Consider the following 22142-nt stretch of genomic DNA (forward strand, 5'->3'; position numbering starts at 1 on the left):
GTGTAGGGTGTTGTGGAGAAGTGTGATGCAGTGTTGATGTCGGGTGTTGGGGTGGGGTGTGATGGTGTGTTGGTGTGGTGTGTTGGGGAGGAGTGTGATGGAGTGTTGGTGTAGGGTGTTGGGGAGGAGTATGATGGAGTGTTGTGGAGGAGTGTGATGATGTGTTGGGTGTAGGGTGTTGCGTAGGAGTGTGATGGTGTGTTGGGGAGTAGTGTGATGGAGTGTTGTGGTGGAGAGTGATGGTCTGTTGGTGTCGTATGTTGCGGAGTGTGATGCAGTGTTGGTGTAGTGTGTAGGGGAGGAGTGTGATGTTGTGGAGTAGTGTGATGGAGTGTTGGGGAGGAGTGTGATGGAGTGTTGTGGAGGAGTGTGATGGTGTGTTGGTGTAGGGTGTTGCGCAGGAGTGTGATTGTGTGTTGGCGAGTAGTGTGAAGGAGTGTTGTGGTGGAGAGTGATGGAGTGTTGGTGTAGGGTGTTGGGGAGGAGTGTGATGCCGTGTTGGTGTAGGGGGTTGGGGAGGAGTATGATGGAGTGTTGGTGTAGGGAGATGGGGACGGGTGTGGTGCACGGTTGGTGGAGGTTGTTGGGAAGGAGTGTGATGGTGTGTTGGTGTAGGTTGTTGGGGAGGAGTGTGATGGAGTGTTGGTGTCGTGTGTTGGGGAGGAGTGTGATGCGGTGTTGGTGTAGGGTGTAGGGAAGGAGTGTGATGGAGTCTTGGGGAGGAGTGTGTTGGAGTGTTGGTGTAGGTTGTTGGGGAGGAGTGTGATGGAGTGTAAGTGTAGGTTGTTGGGAAGGAGTGTGATGATTTGTTAGTGTAGGTTATTGCGGAGGAGTGTGATGGTCTGTTGGAGTAGGGTGTTGAAGAGAAGTGTGATGCAGTGGTGATGTCGGGTGTTGGGGTGAGGTGTGTTGGTGTGGGGTGTTGGGGAGCATTTTGATGGAGTGTTGTTTTGGTTGTTGTGGGGGAGTGTGATGGAGTGTTGATGAAGGGTGTAGGGAAGGAGTGTGATGGAGTCTTGGGGAGGAGTGTGATGGAGTGTTGGTGTAGGGTGTTGGGGAGGAGTGTGATGGAGTGTTGGTGTAGGTTGTTGGGGAGGAGTGTGATGCAGTGTTGGTGTACGGTGTTGGGGAGGAGTGTGATGGTCTGTTGGTGTACGTTGTTCGGGAGATGTGTGATGGAGTGTTGGTGTAGGGTGTTGGGAAGGAGTGTGATGGTGTGTTGGTGTAGGTTGTTGGGGAGGAGTGTGATGGTGTGTTGGTGTAGGGTGTTGGGGAGAAGTGTGATGCAGTGTTGATGTCGGGTGTTGGGGTGGGGTGTGATGGAGTGTTGGTGTAGGGTATTGGGGAGGAGTGTGATGCAGTGTTGTTGTAGGGTGTTGGGGAGGAGTGTGATGGAGTGTTGGGGTTGAAGGATTGTAGGTGTAGGGTGTTTTGGTGAGGGGTGTGATAGTGTGTTGTGGGTAGCTTGAGAGGGGTGTATGCAGTTTTGGTGTGGGACGTTGGGGTGGGGTGTGATGGTGTGGGGTATTGGGGAGGGTTGTGATTGACTATTGGTGTAGGGTGCTGGTGAGGAGTGTGATGGAGTGTAAGTGTAGGTTGTTGGGAAGGAGTGTGATGATGTGTTAGTGTAGGTTTTTGCGGAGGAGTGTGATGGTCTGTTGGAGTAGGGTGTTGAAGAGAAGTGTGATGCAGTGGTGATGTCGGGTGTTGGGGTGAGGTGTGTTGGTGTGGGGTGTTGGGGAGGAGTTTGATGGAGTGTTGTTTTGGTTGTTGTGGGGGAGTGTGATGGAGTGTTGATGAAGGGTGTTGGGGAGGAGTGTGATGGAATATTGGTGTAGGGTATTGGGGAGGAGTGTGATGGTGTGTTGGTGTAGGTTGTTGGGGAGGAGTGTGATGGAGTGTTGGTGTCGTGTGTTGCGGAGGAGTGTGATGCAGTGTTGGTGTAGTGTGTAGGGGAGGAGTGTGATGTTGGGGAGTAGTGTGATGGAGTGTTGGGGAGGAGTGTGATGGAGTGTTGGTGTAGGGTGTTGCGGAGGAGTATGATGCAGTGTTGTGTAGGAGTGTGATGGTGTGTTGGTGTAGGGTGTTGCGCAGGAGTGTGATGGTGTGTTGGCGAGTAGTGTGATGGAGTGTTGTGGTGGAGAGTGATGGAGTGTTGGTGTAGGGTGTTGGGGAGGAGTGTGATGCCGTGTTGGTGTAGGGGGTTGGGGAGGAGTATGATGGAGTGTTGGTGTAGGGAGATGGGGATGGGTGTGGTGCACGGTTGGTGGAGGTTGTTGGGAAGGAGTGTGATGGTGTGTTGGTGTAGGTTGTTGGGGAGGAGTGTGATGGAGTGTTGGTGTCGTGTGTTGGGGAGGAGTGTGATGCGGTGTTGGTGTAGGGTGTAGGGAAGGAGTGTGATGGAGTCTTGGGGAGGAGTGTGTTGGAGTGTTGGTGTAGGGTGTTGGGGAGGAGTGTGTTGGTGTAGGTTGTTGGGCAGGAGTGTGATGCAGTGTTGGTGTACGGTGTTGGGGAGGAGTGTGATGGTCTGTTGGAGTAGGGTGTTGAAGAGAAGTGTGATGCAGTGGTGATGTCGGGTGTTGGGGTGAGGTGTGTTGGTGTGGGGTGTTGGGGAGCATTTTGATGGAGTGTTGTTTTGGTTGTTGTGGGGGAGTGTGATGGAGTGTTGATGAAGGGTGTAGGGAAGGAGTGTGATGGAGTCTTGGGGAGGAGTGTGTTGGAGTGTTGGTGTAGGGTGTTGGGGAGGAGTGTGTTGGTGTAGGTTGTTGGGCAGGAGTGTGATGCAGTGTTGGTGTACGGTGTTGGGGAGGAGTGTGATGGTCTGTTGGTGTACGTTGTTTGGGAGATGTGTGATGGAGTGTTGGTGTAGGGTGTTGGGAAGGAGTGCGATGGTGTGTTTCTGTAGGTTGTTGGGGAGGTCTGTGATGGTCTGTTGGTGTAGGGTGTTGGGGAGAAGTGTGATGCAGTGTTGATGTCGGGTGTTGGGGTGGGGTGTGATGGAGTGTTGGTGTAGGGTATTGGGGAGGAGTGTGATGCAGTGTTGTTGTAGGGTGGGGAGGAGTGTGATGGAGTGTTGGGGTTGAAGGATTGTAGGTGTAGGGTGGTTTGGTGAGGGGTGTGATAGTGTGTTGTGGGTAGCTTGAGAGGGGTGTATGCAGTTTTGGTGTGGGACGTTGGGGTGGGGTGTGATGGTGTGTGGTGTTGGGGAGGGTTGTGATTGACTATTGGTGTAGGGTGTTGGGGAGGAGTGTGATGGAGTGTTGGTGCAGGATGTTGGGAAGGAGTGTGATGAAGTGTTAGTGTAGGTTTTTGCGGAGGAGTGTGATGGTCTGTTGGAGTAGGGTGTTGAAGAGAAGTGTGATGCAGTGGTGATGTCGGGTGTTGGGGTGAGGTGTGTTGGTGTGGGGTGTTGGGGAGTAGTTTGATGGAGTGTTGTTTTGGTTGTTGTGGGGGAGTGTGATGGAGTGTTGATGAAGGGTGTTGGGGAGGAGTGTGATGGACTATTGGTGTAGGGTATTGGGGAGGAGTGTGATGGTGTGTTGGTGTAGGTTGTTGGGGAGGAGTGTGATGGAGTGTTGGTGTCGTTTGTTGCGGAGGAGTGTGATGCAGTGTTGGTGTAGTGTGTAGGGGAGGAGTGTGATGTTGGGGAGTAGTGTGATGGAGTGTTGGGGAGGAGTGTGATGGAGTGCTGGTGTAGGGTGTTGCGGAGGAGTATGATGCAGTGTTGTGTAGGAGTGTGATGGTGTGTTGGTGTAGGGTGTTGCGCAGGAGTGTGATGGTGTGTTGTGGTGGAGAGTGATGGAGTGTTGGTGTAGTGTGTAGGGGAGGAGTGTGATGCGTGTTGGCGTAGGGTATTGGGGAGGAGTGTGATGCAGTGTTGTTGTAGGGGGTTGGGGAGGAGTGTGATGGAGTGTTGGTGTAGGGTGTTGCGTAGGAGTGTGATGGTGCGTTGTGGAGCAGTGTGATGGAGTGTTGTGATGGAGAGTGATGGAGTGTTGGTGTAGTGTGTTGGGGAGGAGTGTGATGCAGTTTTGTTGCAGGGGGTTGGGGAGGAGTGTGATGGAGTGTTGGTGTCGGGAGATGGGGACGGATGTGGTGGACGTTTGGTGGAGGTTGTTGGGGAGGGTTGATTTGGAGTGTTGGGGTTGAAGGATTGTAGGTGTAGGGTGGTTTGGTGAGGGGTGTAACAGTGTGTTGTGCGTAGCTTGGGAGGGGTGCATGCAGTTTGGGTGTGGGACGTTGGGGTGGGGTGTGATGGTGTGGGGTGTTGGGGAGGGTTGTGATTGACTATTGGTGTAGGGTGGTGGTGAGGAGTGTGATGGAGTGTAAGTGTAGGTTGTTGGGAAGGAGTGTGATGATTTGTTAGTGTAGGTTATTGCGGAGGAGTGTGATGGTCTGTTGGAGTAGGGTGTTGAAGAGAAGTGTGATGCAGTGGTGATGTCGGGTGTTGGGGTGAGGTGTGTTGGTGTGGGGTGTTGGGGAGCATTTTGATGGAGTGTTGTTTTGGTTGTTGTGGGGGAGTGTGATGGAGTGTTGATGAAGGGTGTAGGGAAGGAGTGTGATGGAGTCTTGGGGAGGAGTGTGTTGGAGTGTTGGTGTAGGGTGTTGGGGAGGAGTGTGTTGGTGTAGGTTGTTGGGCAGGAGTGTGATGCAGTGTTGGTGTACGGTGTTGGGGAGGAGTGTGATGGTCTGTTGGTGTACGTTGTTCGGGAGATGTGTGATGGAGTGTTGGTGTAGGGTGTTGGGAAGGAGTGCGATGGTGTGTTTCTGTAGGTTGTTGGGGAGGACTGTGATGGTCTGTTGGTGTAGGGTGTTGGGGAGAAGTGTGATGCAGTGTTGATGTCGGGTGTTGGGGTGGGGTGTGATGGAGTGTTGGTGTAGGGTATTGGGGAGGAGTGTGATGCAGTGTTGTTGTAGGGTGTTGGGGAGGAGTGTGATGGAGTGTTGGGGTTGAAGGATTGTAGGTGTAGGGTTGTTTGGTAAGGGGTGTAATAGTGTGTTGTGGGTAGCTTGGGAGGGGTGCATGCAGTTTGGGTGTGGGACGTTGGGGTGGGGTGTGATGGTGTGGGGTATTGGGGAGGGTTGTGATTGACTATTGGTGTAGGGTGCTGGTGAGGAGTGTGATGGAGTGTAAGTGTAGTTTGTTGGGAAGGAGTGTGATGATGTGTTAGTGTAGGTTTTTGCGGAGGAGTGTGATGGTCTGTTGGAGTAGGGTGTTGAAGAGAAGTGTGATGCAGTGGTGATGTCGGGTGTTGGGGTGAGGTGTGTTGGTGTGGGGTGTTGGGGAGGAGTTTGATGGAGTGTTGTTTTGGTTGTTGTGGGGGAGTGTGATGGAGTGTTGATGAAGGGTGTTGGGGAGGAGTGTGATGGAATATTGGTGTAGGGTATTGGGGAGGAGTGTGATGGTGTGTTGGTGTAGGTTGTTGGGGAGGAGTGTGATGGAGTGTTGGTGTCGTGTGTTGCGGAGGAGTGTGATGCAGTGTTGGTGTAGTGTGTAGGGGAGGAGTGTGATGTTGGGGAGTAGTGTGATGGAGTGTTGGGGAGGAGTGTGATGGAGTGTTGGTGTAGGGTGTTGCGGAGGAGTATGATGCAGTGTTGTGTAGGAGTGTGATGGTGTGTTGGTGTAGGGTGTTGCGCAGGAGTGTGATGGTGTGTTGGCGAGTAGTGTGATGGAGTGTTGTGGTGGAGAGTGATGGAGTGTTGGTGTAGTGTGTAGGGGAGGAGTGTGATGCGTGTTGGTGTAGGGTATTGGGGAGGAGTGTGATGCAGTGTTGTTGTAGGGGGTTGGGGAGGAGTGTGATGGAGTGTTGGTGTAGGGTGTTGGGGAGGAGTATGATGGAGTGTTGTGGAGGAGTGTGATGGAGTGTTGTGGTGGAGAGTGATGGAGTGTTGGTGTAGTGTGTTGGGGAGTAGTGTGATGCAGTATTGTTGCAGGGGGTTGGGGAGGAGTGTGATGGAGTGTTGGTGTCGGGAGATGGGGACGGATGTGGTGGACGTTTGGTGGAGGCTGTTGGGGAGGGTTGATTTGGAGTGTTGGGGTTGAAGGATTGTAGGTGTAGGGTGGTTTGGTGAGGGGTGTAATAGTGTGTTGTGGGTAGCTTGGGAGGGGTGCATGCTGTTTGGGTGTGGGACGTTGGGGTGGGGTGTGATGATGTGGGGTGTTGGGGAGGGTTGTGATTGACTATTGGTGTAGGGTGCTGGTGAGGAGTGTGATGGAGTGTTGGTGTAGGTTGTTGGGAAGGAGTGTGATGACGTGTTAGTGTAGGTTGTTGGGGAGGAGTGTGATGGTCTGTTGGAGTAGGGTGTTGAAGAGAAGTGTGATGCAGTGGTGATGTCGGGTGTTGGGGTGGGGTGTGTTGGTGTGTTGGTGTGGGGTGTTGGAGAGGAGTTTGATGGAGAGTTGTTTTGGTTGTTGTGGAGGAGTGTGATGTTGTGTTGGTGTAGGGTGTTGCGCAGGAGTGTGATGGTGTGTTGGCAAGTAGTGTGATGGAGTGTTGTGGTGGAGAGTGATGGAGTGTTGGTGTAGGTTGTTGGGGAGGAGTGTGATGCAGTGTTGTTGTATGGGGTTGGGGAGGAGTGTGGTGGTGTGTTGGTGTAGGGAGATGGGGACGGGTGTGGTGCACGTTTGGTGGAGGTTGTTGGGGAGGGTTGATTTGGAGTTTTGGGATTGAAGGATTGTAGGTGTAGGGTGGTTTGGTGAGGGGTGTAACAGTGTGTTGTGCGTAGCTTGGGAGGGGTGCGTGCAGTTTGGGTGTGGGACGTTGGAGTGGGGTGTGATGGTGTGGGATGTTGGGGAGGGTTGTGATGGACTGTTGGTGTAGGGTGCTGGTGAGGAGTGTGATGGAGTGCTGGTGTAGTTTGTTGGGAAGGAGTGTGATGATGTGTTACTGTAGGTTGTTGGGGAGGAGTGTGATGGAATGTTGGTGTAGGGTTTTGGGGAGGATTGTGATGGTGTGTTGGTGTAGGTTGTTAGGGAGGTTTGTGATGAAGTGTTGGAGTAGGGTGCTGGGGAGGAGTATGATGGAGTGTTGGTATAGGGTGTTGGGGAGGAGTGTGATTGAGTGTTGGGCAGGAGTGTGATGCAGTGTTGGTGTACGGTGTTGGGCAGTAGTGTGATGATGTGTTGGGTGTAGGGTGTTGCGTAGGAGTGTGATGGTGTGTTTGGGAGTAGTGTGATGGAGTGTTGTGGTGGAGAGTGATGGAGTGTTGGTGCAGGGTATTGGGGAGGAGTGTGATGCAGTGTTGTAGGGGGTTGGGGAGGAGTGTGATGGAGTGTTAGTATAGGGAGATGGGGACGGCTGTGGTGCACAGTTGGTGGATATTGTTGGGGAGGGTTGATTTGGAGTGTTGGGGTTGAAGGATTGTAGGTGTAGGGTGGTTTGGTGAGGGGTGTAATAGTGTGTTGTGGGTAGCTTGGGAGGGGTGCGTGCAGTTTGGGTGTGGGACGTTGGAGTGGGTGTGATGGTGTGGGATGTTGGGGAGGGTTGTGATGGACTGTTGGTGTAGGGTGCTGGTGAGGAGTGTGATGGAGTGCTGGTGTAGTTTGTTGGGAAGGAGTGTGATGATGTGTTAGTGTAGGTTGTTGGGGAGGAGTGTGATGGAATGTTGGTGTAGGGTTTTGGGGAGGATTGTGATGGTGTGTTGGTGTAGGCTGTTAGGGAGGTTTGTGATGGAGTGTTGGAGTAGGGTGCTGGGGAGGAGTATGATGGAGTGTTGGTGTAGGAGGTTGTGGAGGAGTGTGATGTAGTGTTGGTGTAGGGGGTTGGGGAGGAGTGTGATGCAGTGTTGGTGTAGGGTGTTGGGAGGAGTGTGATGGAGTGTTGGTGTAGGGGGTTGGGGAGAAGTGTGATGGAGTGTTGGTGTATCGTGTTGGGGAGGAGTGCGATTGACTGTTGGGGAGGAGTGTGATGCAGTGTTGGTGTAGGGTGTTCGGGACGAGTGTGATGGTGTGTTGGTGTAGGCTGTTGGGGAGAAATGTGATGGAGTGTTGGTGTAGTGTGTTGGGGAGGAGTGTGATGCAGTGTTGGTGTAGGTTGTTGGGGAGGAGTGTGATGGAGTGTTGGTGTAGGGTGTTGTGGTGGGGTGTGATGGAGTGTTGGTGTGTTGGTGTTGGGGATTGTGGAGGAGTGTGGTGGTGTGTTGGTGTAGGGTGTTGTGGTGGGGTGTGATGGAGTGTTGGTGTAGGGTGTTGGGGAGGAGTGTGATGGAGTGTTGGTGTAGTGTGTTGTGGAGTAGTGTGATGGAGTGTTGGTGTCGGGTGTTGGGGAGCGGTGTGATGGAGTGTTGGTGTAGGGTGTTGTGGTGGGGTGTGATGGAGTGTTAGTGTAGGGTGTGTTTGGGAGGGGATTGATTGTGTGTTGGTGGTGTTGTTGTTTTGGGGTGTGATATAGTGTTTGTGGGGTATGTTTGGGAATGTTTTGATGGAGTGTTGGTGTGGGGTTTTGCAGAGCAGTGTGATAGTATGTTAGGGGGAGTGTTGGTGTCTGGGGGGGTATTTTAGGGAGATGGCGGGTTGGTGAGGCTGTGATGGAGCACTGGTGGTGCGTTGTTGTTCTCACGGAGTGCCAGTGAGATGTCCTTTTGAGTTGTTGCATGTTGTATGAAGACTAAACAGCACTGGTGTATTTTAAGCAGCATGAAGTCTAACGGAGACTGTTGTCATCTTCCTCATTGACCGGTCAAAGGACAGGTGAGATTCGATGATCCTGATCTCCATCTAGCTTGGGCAGTTACTGGATCCAGTGGTGTCGGACACACCAGTGAACTAATGGGGGACATTTTTTCAAGTTCCCAGATCCATTGGTCTCTGTGTTTTAAGTACCAGTAACAGGATGTTAGATCAGAGAAGGTTGTCAGTGACCCAAGACTGGCAGGGCTGTTCAGATGGTTCTGCAAACATCTATTAGGTCCAGCCCAGGCCAAGCTGAAAGCTGGGACAGAGGACCAGAACCATGCTGGATTAAAGGGAACAACTCATTAATATCCAATCAATTTGCTCACATCAGGACTGACAGCCTATGATCACAGTCCATCATGCTGCACTGCGGTATATGGATTTCTGCATACGGATGACGGCATTACTACTAATTTGAGGACATACTTATGACTGCAATGAAACTGACCAAGGTCTGATAGAGGTGTAGAAGATGAGAAGAGGCATTGATTGTGGGTAGCTAGAGCCTTTCTCCCAGAGTGGAAATGGCTGGTACAAGGGGGTTAATTTGAAGGAGATTGGAACAATGTACAGGGGGAACGTCAGAATTACGTTCTGTACACAAAAAGTGGTGGGTATGCTGTCAGGTTGCTGGTAGAGACAGATACAGTAGGGGCATTTAGGAAACTCTTAGATAACTCATGGATGATAGAAAAATGGAGGGCTGTGCAGGAAGGAAGAGTTAAATTGATCTTAGAGTAGGTTAAAATTTCAGCACAACCAAAGGGCCTGTTCTGTGTTGGACACAACATTGCTCTGTCACTAGATGTAGTAATGAGTTTCCCATTAAGAAACCAAATATGAGTGATGGGGCAGCAATTGTGAAAACAAAGTCTAAAGCAGGACTGTGTGTTAGAGATGCCAAATACTTTCTTATATTTGGAACAGAGAGGGTTATTCAGAGTGAAGAAAGACTTTGAAGGGTAAGTGAGAGAAACTGGTAAGGAGGAGGATGGAGAAATCTCGCTAGGGAGGAGCTTTAGCTGAAGGTAGGACGGACTGATGCATGATGGGCGGAAGGGCGTTATTGGGGACTGTACTTGCATATCGCACCACTAGGGGGATCTGTTGAGTTGATTTCACTGTCCAGTTTGCTTGCTGAATGTTGCCGGCGGCCAAGCCCAAACAAAGAGCCCTTCACTCCCTTGACCGATGTTAGGGTGGAGAGAAACCGGGACCCGCGTCTGATAAAACTGAAGGCAGAGATCTGGCCGTGTTACAGCACAGTGTCCGATCATTTGCTTTGTAAATGATCTCTTGTGAGCTGAGATGGAGGGGTCATGGATTTTGTGGAGCTATGCTTAAGAGACTCCAGCCAGAGACACAGTCTCAACAGCAACCAGCACAATCACCAGACCAGGCAGCAGAAGTTATAACAGAATATAATGGTGTGGTTGACCAGTATGTTGGTGCTTTGTAATATTTAACAGCGTTGTGGAGTGCATTTTTTTGAGAAAGAATTATTTATTTCCTGGCAGGTTTAATTCATGGCCGTACATACTCAATATCTCACCACACTGGCAGATAACATTGAATTGTCCATTAGTTAGAGCAGGTATCCAACGATGGGGAGATAACCTGTACTGCAGACTCAGAGAGGTATCGAGGGAGTAGCTTTCTCAGCTGCTCAGATCCCAAGCTGGTGGAGACGGTTAGGCAGTTGTGTGGGAACTTGCATTCTTGCCTGGATCTTGTTTTGATTAGTTGCTTCGGTTTTAACTTAAACAGTCCAGGTTTAACTTTACAAGTAACAGATCACCTTGCTCGTGCAACAGTGATGGTAGTTCCAAAGAGCTGTACTTGATTTCAGTTGAAGAGTCTGTACTACAAGAACTTTGTACCCTTCCACACGGTCTTATTTAGAAATGAGACCAATCCAGAAGAAGGGAGCTTCTCTTCTGGGTTTTCCAGTCTTCCTGCCCTGGAACTGGCCTCTTTCCAATTGTTCCAGGGACTCATCCTGTAGTCTACAAGAGCAATGTCGCCTACAGAGCAATTAAATAATCCCCTCACCCACTACCCCACCCACCTCCACACCCGTGGACTAACTCCCCACCCCATAACTACTCTGGAAAAGATAATTACAGCATCACTTTTTAAATGAGTTCATTCCTTCATTTAACTTGTCACAAAATGTCGCGGAGACCCAACCTCAGCTGGACAGCGGGGCACAGGTGTGCCTGCTGTTCTTTTACCTGTTTGTGATGGACATTTCAGTGGTCAAACCTCCCTCTGAAAATTCAAACATCATCCTGGTTCTACTCAGACATTCACTGCACGATCTCACATCACGGGTGTGCGCTGACTGGCTTCACACCAGATACAGGTTCAGCACTGTGCATCACTGGGTCTTCACCGGAGTAACAATGATTGATATCAGACTGATTTGTATCACCTATCATACTCTCCCAGTCAAATCAACACTATGATTATTCCGAGATTCGTTTTGACAACATAACAAATATGTGCTCATGGACACATGATCACCAACACACACACACACACACCCACCCACCCACATATGCACACATGCACACATACACACACACACACACACACACACACACACACACATACGTACACATACACATACACACACACACATATGCACACATACACACACACACACACACACACACACACACACACACGTACACATACACATACACCCACCCACATATGCACACATGCACACATACACACACACACACACGCACACACATACGTACACATACACATACACACACACACATATGCACACATACACACAGACACACCCACCCACATATGCACACATACACACAGACACACACATATGTACACATACACATACACACACACATATGTACACATACACACATACACACACACATGTACACATACACAAACATACACACATACACACACACACACACGCACACACACACACACGCACGCAGCCCTTAAGCAATCCTCATACACAAACATACAGCACCCTCTGTTACACACACCCCCATACACTGCAACGAGAATGGGCCACTATGGAGAGGGAGCCATCTCTTGCCACCATCACTAAAGCTCTGACTTGCCGCTGAGCGAGCTCTCATTTGTCTTGGTCTCATGGCTGACAGACTGCGTCCTCTTCCTGCGGCCGCACACAAAGTGGCAGAAGCGCTCACGGAACTTCTCCCCAACGAAGAAGTAGACCACAGGGTCAAGGCAGCTGTTGAGGCTGGTCAGGCAGGACGTGATGCGGTTGCTGAGGGCGATGAGCCTCCTGTCCCGGCAGCTGGAGGGGACTGAGCTGGTGGACAGGATGTACAGGTAGCGGTTGATGTGGTAGGGCACAAAGCAGACGAGGAAGATGGTGAGCACCAGGATTATCATCTTTATGGCCTTGTCCTTCAAGTGCCTCTCGATTCGGTTGCCCCTGCGCAGACTGTGGATGATGAGCAGGTAGCAGGTGACCGTGATGACAAATGGGACCACGAAGCCGACCGTTAGGGGCACCAGAGCAAAGCTGGACGTCTTCTCGCGGTACAGCTGCAGACACACAGTGGTAGTGTTGCTGCTCTGCAGGGTCTGGGGGGCTCCTAGCATGGGAGCCACCCCCAGAACCACCAGCACCCAGAGGACCACGCAGGCAATGTTGGCGTAGAGCGGCTTACGGACGCGCATGGACCTGACTGGGTAGACGATGGCCAGGAAGCGGTCGGCGCTAATGCAGGTCAGGAAAAAGATGCTGGCGTACATGTTGAGGTAGAAGAGGAAGCCAGTGATGCGGCAGGGCACCTCTCCGAAGGGCCAGTGGTTCTGGCTCAGGTGATACACCATCCTCATGGGGAGAATGAGCACGTAGGACAGGTCGGCCACCGCCAGGTGCATCAGGTATATGTTGGTGGTGGTGTTGGTGTGGTTATCGCAGGAGAAGACCCACACTGCGAGGATGTTGCCCACAAATGCCAACACAAACACTACCCCGTAGAAGGAGGAGAAGAACAGGTTCTCTTCGGTGCTCTCCTCAGTGCACTGGGGCCCGCTGGCATTGTTGGGTAGGATGGGGTACGCCATAGTAGTCTTTCCCGGGTCTTGGCGTGCAGCTTCAGTGAACATCTGCAGAGCAAGCAGTGGCTCTATTATCGAATGGCCAGTCAGAGACAAAATGTACAGGTGCTGGAAATCAGACATTGGCATAGGAAAAGCTAGAAACACTCGGCAGATTAGGCAGCATCTGTGGAGAGAGAAGAACGGTTAATATTTCGAGTCTGAGACCCCTTGCCAGAACTCAGGGCTCTGTCAATGGATCTATGACTTGAAACATTATTTCTCTCAACCATAAGTGTTACTTGACCTGCTAAGAATTTCCACCGTTTTTTTTTTGTCTTTTTACATCTCTTATAGCTCCATATGGTTGGGATTTTGGGAGCACAAAACTTGATTACAAACTCAGTAGTCTTTCTTCAGTTTCAAAATTTTGCTGCAACTTGTAGCTTTTTATCCTTTCACTTATTGAATACACGGTCCAATGCAACATTGCTTCTCTCAGTGTAATCATTTACAAACTGCCGAGGTGTCTTTTCAGCTTTCATTACAAACTACTTGATCTGTGTTTTCGCTTCTAATAAAAGGTAACTCATGTAAATTTTTGTTTCTCGTACCATCTCTACAGATGCTGCTTGATCTGTTCACCAATACATGTTTCTGTCATTTCAGTTCATTACACCTTCAGTTTGTTATGGACTGTGCCCCGTGAATTGTCGGAGCTCATTGCAACTCCTGACTGTGCATTCACATTAACTCCTTACAAACTGCTCATTGTGGGTTGAGAAGGCTTCATTACAAACTGGTGACTGCCTTCACCACCCATTACAATCTGCTCACTGTGAAACCAGAGGGTCTCAATGTAAACTGCTAACTGTGCCCTCGTGTTGGCGCGTCTTTTTAGGGTTAGTGGCAAACTTTGTGCAATATGTAAATTGTTTACTGAGGTTAGATGCACAAGAACTGTACAAACAAAAACAAAGTAAAAATAGCGGTCAGTGCATTTGGCTTCTGTAATGAATGTAGCCTGCTGCAGTACATGCAGGTCTCAATATTCAGTGCTGAATGGTGATAGATGTTCAGTAATAACACTTGTAGTGCAGTAATAAATGTGACCAGTTATCTTTGCAACTAGTTATAAGAAACTTAGCGATGTAAAGATGACTACATTATAGAAAGTAATCACAACACAGTTCTAACTTGATAGGTTTTACATGCTTCCCAAAAGTTATGGACTGAATGTCTGTACACAAACGTGCATAGCCTCTCGTTCTACCTTGTTGAAGATGATTGTTAAGTGTCCCTCTACTTTAACACACCCCTAACACATACCTAGTTTCCTGAAACAGTCAATGTGACCTGCACAAATACATGTAATCTGTGATAGTGAACATGTGGTGAAAGAAACTTGTGGTAATAAATGAACATGTAGTTGTGACTGTGGTGTACAATGGACCCAGCTGCGGCAGTAAACACAATCTGCCACAGTGAGAGCAGGATAGAGTTGTGAGTGTAACTACAGGGACAAACATTGTGTCGAATTGAGGGTGCCAAGTGTGGCCAGTACAGTGCCTCTACCTGGCAGTCCTGCATGTACTGTGCAGTCAGTGTACAGTAACGGAGCCTTGTGGAGATACGAAAACAAAACTAAACCTTTGACCCACTGACCTTCAACCCCCATTTCAATTTCCCCTACATCCCTAACAACTCCAGCCCCCGATTCTGTGTCTCTTTACTTTCTCTGTAACTGTAACACTATTCTGCATTCTTGTTACAGTTTTCCTTGTACTACTTCAATCCACTGATGTAGTGAATGGACAGTATGCAGGACAAGTTTTCAATATACTTTGGTACAACAATAAACCTACTTACCAATTACTTTTTAGATTTCACCTCTCACCTACATACTAGGCACAAAGCACCGCATCCAACTCACATGCTCCATCAATCTACCAGCTCACATACTTTTTAGAATGAGGGAGGAGATCAGAGCGCCCAGGAGAAAGCCATGCTGTCAGAAGGAGAACATGCAAATGCAAACGCTGCACAGATGGCACCCAAGGTCAGGATTGATGCCAGCTTGCTGAGACAGTGGATCTGCTCACTGCTCCACTGGTGTGTGTCAGATTCCTGTACGTGTGTCATTTACAATCAATGTGGAGAGACGAGCTCTAAGAGACATCCATAGAATTAAGCAACACACATAAAAGTTGCTGGTGAACGCAACAGACCAGGCAGCATCTCTAGGAAGAGGTACAGTCGATGTTTTGGGTCGAGATCCTTCGTCAGGACTAACTGAAGGAAGAGTTAGTAAGAGATTTGAAAGTGGGAGGGGGAGGGGGAGATCCAAAATGATAGGAGAAGACAGGAGGTGGAGGGATGGAGCCAAGAGCTGGACAGGTGATTGGCAAAGGGGATATGAGAGGATCATGGGACAGGAGGCCTAGGGAGAAGGAAAAGGGGGAGGGGGGAAGCCCAGAGGATGGGCAAGGGGTATAGTGAGAGGGACAGAGGGAGAAAAAGGAGAGAGAGAGAAGGAATGTGTGTATATAAATAAACAACTAACAGATGGGGTACGAGGGGGAGGTAGGGCATTAGTGGAAGTTAGAGAAGTCAATGTTCATGGCATCAGGTTGGAGGCTACCCAGACGGAACATAAGGTGTTGTTCCTCCAACCTGAGTGTGGCTTCATCTTTACAGTAGAGGAGGCCGTGGATAGACATATTAGAATGGGAATAGGACGTGGAATTAAAATGTGTGGCCACTGGGAGATCCTGCTTTCTCTGGCACACAGAGCGTAGGTGTTCAGCAAAACCATCACCCAGTCTGCGTTGGTTCTCGCCAATATATAAAAGGCCACATCGGGAGCACCGGACGCAGTATATCACCCCAGCCGACTCACAGGTGAAGTGTCGCCTCACCTGGAAGGACTGTCTGGGGCCCTGAATGGTAGTGAGGGAGGAAGTGTAAGGGCATAGAATTAATCAATAGAATTAACTCCTGTTGAAAGCCAACAAAAGCTAAAAGAATTAGTTATAAAGATGTGAGGGAGACAGTGAACTCGTCACCAGCACCATTAGAACTGCAATACAATTTTTGGGATCTGTGTCCTGGTTGCTTCCATGGGACCTGATGACCTTGTGGTTCAGATGGTAGAGTGGATGCAATATCCAAACACAGCTTTATCCTGGGTTCTCCCTCAGCTCCAGAGGGCTGACCACCCACACCAGGGGAGGCTCTGTCTTTATTGCCTCGCCCCTGCAGGTGGGCGCATGCGCCCTCCGCTGGTCAGGAAGGGTGATTTAGCCACCACCTCTCCCGCACGTCTAAACCATCCCTGCAGAGGATTTCCATGAAGAGAATCAGACCAATGAGGAGACAACGCAAATGGTGAGGCTAAAGAAGGAACATTCAAAGCAAACACAAGATAGGCAGATGAAGCGGGGGAAATGAGTGGCAGTGCTTTGACTTTCAACAGAGCTCCAACTGTTAGAGACATAGAATAAGAACGAAAGCAGGAGGCCATCCCACACATGGTGACTGCAGGTTTAACAAAGAGTATGGGAGAAGGAACAAGTGCTTCTGTAGTTCCCAGTGAGCTGCTGAACCCTCCGCTGACTTACTCCACACTGGAAGGGATTTGGTTACCAGAGATAGAAGCTGTTACGTTACAAAGAATTTAAGGAATGCTCTTCTCAAAGCAGCGAGAGTCCTCCTTCATCCTCCTGTGACCGACCAGCAGTTTGACGGAGCAGTCTGCAAACAGGGGCAGACCAGAGCTGAGTTGATATTGACTCCTGGGGTGTTCCCTGATACCCTGTACGAGGCTATCTTCAAACATTCTTCAAAGCGAATTGCAGAGACTCGGGGGGATTCTGCAGCGACCAGGGATCATCTGACACTAAGCAGCTTCTTACTCCAGAATCAGACAGGCTGATGGAGAAAGCCCAGCTGTATCCCTCTGACACTTGCTTCCCCTGCTTTTCTCCCGTCCCTTTCTGTTGCTCCATTAACTAAATTCTCTCTCTTTTGCTGCCATTTGAGTTTCTTCCCGCTTTCCTCTTCATGCTTTTTGTTTCTGATCTCAATATGCTCCCCGATTCTTCCAAGGCTACTTATCCCATCGAGTCCAGGGTGGTTCTCAGAGCAATGACATTCCTCCATTCATTTCCCTGAAAGTTATTCTCTCACACGAGCCTATTAACTCCCACCCCCAGCCCACATTAGGGACAGTTTACAACAGCCAGTCTGCACATCTCTGGGATGTGGGAGGGAACTGGATCAGCTGGACGAACCCCACACCATCTCAGGCAGAGTGCGTAAACTCCACAGCACCTCCCTCATCCCTTCCCTCTGCCAGCGTCCTCACCATTCCCCTCTCTTCTCTCCTCCCCCACCCCTCCGTTAGTGTTCCATGATTTCCTTTCTCACTCTCTTCTGGAGCCCAAGAGCCCCGGGAGGGGAGGTTGCAGGGGGAATAGGAAGGGTGGTGGACAGAGGGGTGAAGGAGCGGGATGGAGAGCTCGGTGCTGGAGGTGAGGATGAGGAGAGATGCAGCAGGAACACAGTGGGGGTGGGGGCTGCTTTGGGGACCGCTCTCGAACAGGGTCTTTTACTCACCCTAGCAGGTGCCCCGCCCGTGTTCCCCAGCTTGCACCATCCTGTCGCTCCCACAGATTTGCGTGTGAGAGCAGGCAAAAGGAGAGGAAGAAATATTGGAGCAGGGAGAGAGAGAGAGAGAGAAGATCAGAGGCTGAGGGAGACAAAGGAGCCCGACTCATCCCTCACACCGAGGGCATTCTGACCCTGAACAACCATCCAACCCCCACCATTCTATCCTTCAACATCATGGGCTCTCTGTTATTCAATCCCACCTAAAGTCTTGAGCTTTGCACATCCCCACGCATCCTCCCACGAGCCCCTATCTCCCGCCACAAGATGCTACCTTTCAATCAATGGGCTCACCACCTCTTCCTCGAGGTCATGCTGGCTTTTCCTTCTCCCCTGTGTCTTCTCTTCCCACTGGGCTTCTGATTACACCTTTCCCTCTGCTATTTCCCTTTCTGGCTTCTCCCACCCTCTTCTCCAAACCTTTATTTGCATAAACACTTGCTTCTTATCTTTGGACGCTCCTGCCCCTCTTGACCTCTCCACTTTATTTCCCCTTCTCTGCAATCCTTTGCTCCTCACCTCCCCCCCCCACCATTATTTCCTCTTCTCCTTTTGCCTGCTCTTATTGTCCTTCTCTTCTCAGTCTCATTCCTCCATTCTTTCTGTTCTCCTTCTCCAGTTCTTTTCCTTTCTCCCTTTGTAGCTCTTCTCCCTCCCTCCTTCTCCTTCTTCGTACTCTCTCACTCTCTTTCCCTCTCTGCGCCTTTCTCTCCATCACCCTCTGTCTCTTTCTATCTCCTGACCTTCTCCAGCCTCTCTCCCCCTCACTCTTTTCTCTCTTACTACCTCCCTTCCTCGCCCAGACCCGTTCCGTCTCTTTTTCTTTATTCTCTTCCCGACAATTCCTAGATATTCCAGTTCCTGGTTGCCTCCCCCGGTCCGCTATTGTCTATATATCTCTCTGCTGTATTTATCTTCAATCCCCCCCCCCCCCCACCCGCCCCCCGGTTTTCGACAGGCGTCATCAGTTTTGCAAACTCCCGCGATCTGATCCAGACCTCAGGTACCTGTTGAAGGAAGTCGCTTCGAAGTTTCACGCGTCCTTCGTGCCACCGCGTACAGTAAACAATCCCACTATAATGGTTTGACACGGTCTTGCAGCTGGAGTGGCGTGTCCTCTGTAAGACATGCGCCCTCCAAAGAGTGTTGGTTGCTATCAGAGAGAACGGCTGCAGTCACAGATTAATGATAGTTCGGTGAAAAGGGGTTGTTCTATCTTACCGTACAGTCACAGTCCGTAACACTAAAAAAAATGAAGAGCTCCCTGAGTGCTGGCACTCAGCACTTATTTTCATTAAGTAATTAAAGCGTAATGTATAAAATAATTACAGTAATAACTAATATTGTGAATATTGTGAACAACTAAGGAACCTAATGCTGTTACAACAAACAGAGGGTTGTTTGTTGAGAGAAAGACGGGTTCCAGGTAGATTTTGATGTAACATTTTGCTAGGCTTCAGAACGCGAGGAGTTAGGATAGCGTTTCTCTCTCTTCATCCCATCGTAACATTCTTTACTTCCCTCTAGTTATTGCGTTCCTTTCTCATTCACCCTCTCTGTATCTGTCTGCCAGCGCCTTTGCATTCCCCCTCTCTCGTCCTTCGCTGCCTCCTCCTGCCCACCTTCTCCTTTCCCTTGACCCTCCCGACTCCACACGTCCCTTAATCACCCTTCATGTCCCTTACCGACCCTTTGTTCGCCCCGATGCGAAGAACGGCGCTCAGACTTACCTGCAGCCACTGACATCCTCTGGAACTCAGCGCCAAACGCTCCACAGCTCCGGCCTGCGGCCAAACCACCCGCCGCGTTTAGATCGCACAAAGATCCGGGCTGAATGAGTCCGTGTGATAGAGGGTGTTTCTCTTTTATAACTGCACAAGTTATTGTCCATCAGCCAACAGAGGGAGCTCATTGTCTGTTAAATGAAAAGAATTTCATTTTTTTAAACTTTGATAAGAGGATCTTTATGATATTTACCGTGTGTGGGTCCTTTGTGAAGATCTTGGAGCGGGTCCGTGTGCTTGGCGTGCTTTTCTGTGGGGCCGTGTCACCGATTCCTCACAATGAGAGACTTCAATGCCAACACATTAGTCCAGAGACAGCGGTGGTAGTAAGGAGGGAGGCATGGCAACCAGGGTAGACCGTTGAAAAATGCACCGTACTTCTGAGCCGGCATCCCTGGAACAGAGGCGTGTTTAGCGCGCCAGAGCTGGAGATAATATAATCTCCCCGTCTCACCCTCACGCTCCACTGAATAAAGTACAGTATGCAAACTCTGTGTGACTGTGGGGTGAGACAAGGCTTCCTTATTTAAGTTAGCCTAACTTAGGAGATCACCTCATCTAGAGTCAATGGATTGATGGGGTAAAAACTCTACCGCCCCTGCCCAACGTGGAGCAGGTACCAGAGCTGAATTACTCCTGTACACCGAGTGATGTTTGTGATGAACCAGTGCAGCAGACATCAGGTCCGGCAGAGAAAGTGACCCACCCCCCACTTCTGAATGAGACAATGGGCCAGGTCCAGTTCCTGGCTAACAGTCACAAGGACTGGATGACGGACCGTACGATTTGTAATACAAAGCTCCTGTGGCCAGTAACACACCTCATTTAGAATGTGGGGATTAATGACCCTAGAGAGGTTCTAACTAAATAACCAAACCAAGTCAAGTTGGAATTTAGAAGATTGAGGGGGGATCTGATTGAAACGTATAAAATCCTAAAGGGATTGGACAGGCTAGATGCAGGAAGATTGTTCCCGATGTTGGGGAAGTCCAGAACGAGGGGTCACAGTTTGAGGATAAAGGGGAAGCCTTTTAGGACCGAGATGAGGAAAAACTTCTTCACACAGAGAGTGGTGAATCTGTGGAATTCTCTGCCACAGGAAACAGTTGAGGCCAGTTCATTGGCTATATTTAAGAGGGAGTTAGATATGGCCCTTGTGGCTAAAGGGATCAGGGGGTATGGAGGGAAGGCTGGTACAGGGTTCTGAGTTGGATGATCAGCCATGATCATACTGAATGGCGGTGCAGGCTCGAAGGGCCGAATGGCCTACTCCTGCAGCTATTTTCTATGTTTCTGTGTTTATTGATTTGCACACAAGTATTGTGAGGTACAGTACAATGAAAAACGTGCAGCAACAGCATAGGTACAGATAACACATAGAACATGAATTCTGCACAGATCATACAAGAAGGTGAAGTAGTAGCATAAGGAGAGCTCAGTGCATGAAAACACACTCAGGGACAGGTGCATAGTCTGTAGCGTTCCATTTGTTGAGGAAGGTTTGGGATTTTGCAGATCAGTACCAGAACCCCGTACCAGGTTGATGGGAAATAGCTGTCTGTGAGTCCTGATGAAGGGTTCCGGCCTGAAATGTAGACTGTACTCTTTTCCATAGATACTGCCTGGCCTGCTGAGTTCCTCCAGCATTTTGTGTGTGTTGCTTGGATTTCCAGTATCTGCGGATTTTCTCATGTTGTAGCTGTCCCTGAATCTGGTGCTCTGGGACTTAAGGCTTCTGCATCTCCTGCCCAGTGGTAACAGTGAGGAAACAGCATGAGCCTAATGATGGGGATTCTTGCTGATGGGTGTTCTCTTCTTGAGGCTGTGCCTCTGGAGGTGGGGTCAATGATGAGGAAGGCTGTGCCTGTGATGGACCGGGCTGCGTTTCCTACTCTCTGCACTCTCTTGCATTCCTGGAGTTGCTGTGCCAAGCCAGGATGAAACCATTAAGGAGAAAGTCCGAGGTGTTAACCATCCCTTTCCAATATAGAGCAGGTCCCAGAAACTAATTAACCAGTCAAGCACAAGAACGGGTTTGTACAACCCAGCAACACACACAAAATGCTGGAGGAACTCAGCAGACCAGGCAACATCAATGGAAAAGAGTAAACTGCTGATGTTTCAGGCTGATGTAACACACAGCATCTAGCTCCCTGTTGCTCATGTGGAGCAGATCCTGCACACAACTTGACTCTATTAAACTTGACCCAGCCATTAAATGTCTGGAGCACCAATCAACCCTAAGCACATCCAAAACTTTTTTTTAAAAAAACGTCTTCGACACAGAACAGAACTAGAGTTAAAGTGGCTGAAATCCATAAGTGGGCACTGATGTTATAACCTGGCACTGAGGATTTGATTAGGTTTAACTGGGATGGAAGATTAGTCAGAATTAAGCAGGCAATTATGTTTGAATCAACTTTTACTGGGCTCTGTTGTTTTAATCAACTAAAACCAAGTTACTATTGTAATCAGTTGTAACCACCAGTGATGTTTCAATTGTCTTAATCAAGGAATCAAGGGTCCTAAAAGATTCTATGAAGTGTCCTTGGTGAGTAGTATTAAAAAGAATCCCAAGTCATTTGATAGTCATTAAAACCAAGAGGGGAGATGTGTAGAGGCTTAGATCACACAAAGACAAAGGAGGGAGTTCATGCCTGGAGCTAGAGGAGATAGCTGAATACTTTGCAAAGGCAGGCAATGAAGAGGATGTGGAAGCTTGTGAGGTCAGGGATGAGTTTGCTGATATATCAGGGCATGTCGATATCAAGAAGGAGGAGGTGCTGGGTTTTTCTCAAACCCTGTTGAAGTGGATAAGCCTGCAGGGCCTATTCCAGGTTATTGAGGAGATTGCTGGGGTCTCGATAGAGATCCTCTCTAGCCATAGGTGAGGTCCCAGAGTAATAACCAATGTTGTTCTTTTGTTTAAGAAGGACAATAAAGACTAACCAGGA

The 22142-nt window shown here is 49.6% G+C and overlaps 2 protein-coding genes across 9 annotated transcripts in view; one reads left to right on the plus strand and one right to left on the minus strand.

Moving 5' to 3' along the window:
* The window catches only part of LOC134345475 (LIM and senescent cell antigen-like-containing domain protein 1), a 291120-nt gene that overhangs the window by 136268 nt on the left and 132710 nt on the right, over window positions 1-22142 (plus strand). The gene's annotated exons all lie outside the window — the stretch shown is intronic.
* LOC134345476 (uracil nucleotide/cysteinyl leukotriene receptor-like) lies at window positions 10164-19571 on the minus strand. 7 transcript variants are annotated; one of them, XM_063046189.1, is made up of 4 exons: window positions 19135-19363; window positions 18412-18557; window positions 17354-17394; window positions 10164-12805 (listed from the first exon to the last, which is right to left on the minus strand). In XM_063046189.1, exon 4 carries the CDS (start codon window positions 12803-12805, stop codon window positions 11765-11767), a length of 1041 nt encoding a protein of 346 aa, XP_062902259.1. In that variant the 5' UTR covers window positions 17354-17394; window positions 18412-18557; window positions 19135-19363; the 3' UTR covers window positions 10164-11764. The 7 variants fall into 7 exon arrangements, with proteins under 7 accessions (XP_062902259.1, XP_062902257.1, XP_062902260.1 ...); XM_063046187.1 differs by having other exon boundaries at window positions 18412-18573; XM_063046190.1 differs by having other exon boundaries at window positions 17354-17402; window positions 18411-18573.

Source organism: Mobula hypostoma, chromosome 4 (assembly GCF_963921235.1).
Source record: "Mobula hypostoma chromosome 4, sMobHyp1.1, whole genome shotgun sequence".
Lineage (NCBI taxonomy): Eukaryota > Metazoa > Chordata > Chondrichthyes > Myliobatiformes > Myliobatidae > Mobula > Mobula hypostoma.

Excerpts from the sequence above, each read along its gene's own strand:
- LOC134345476 (XM_063046185.1), bottom strand. Across the intron at positions 12,806-17,353 it reads CGGGCGGGGCACCTGCTAGG|ATGTTCACTGAAGCTGCACG; the intron begins GTGAGTAAAAGA and ends CTTGCTCTGCAG.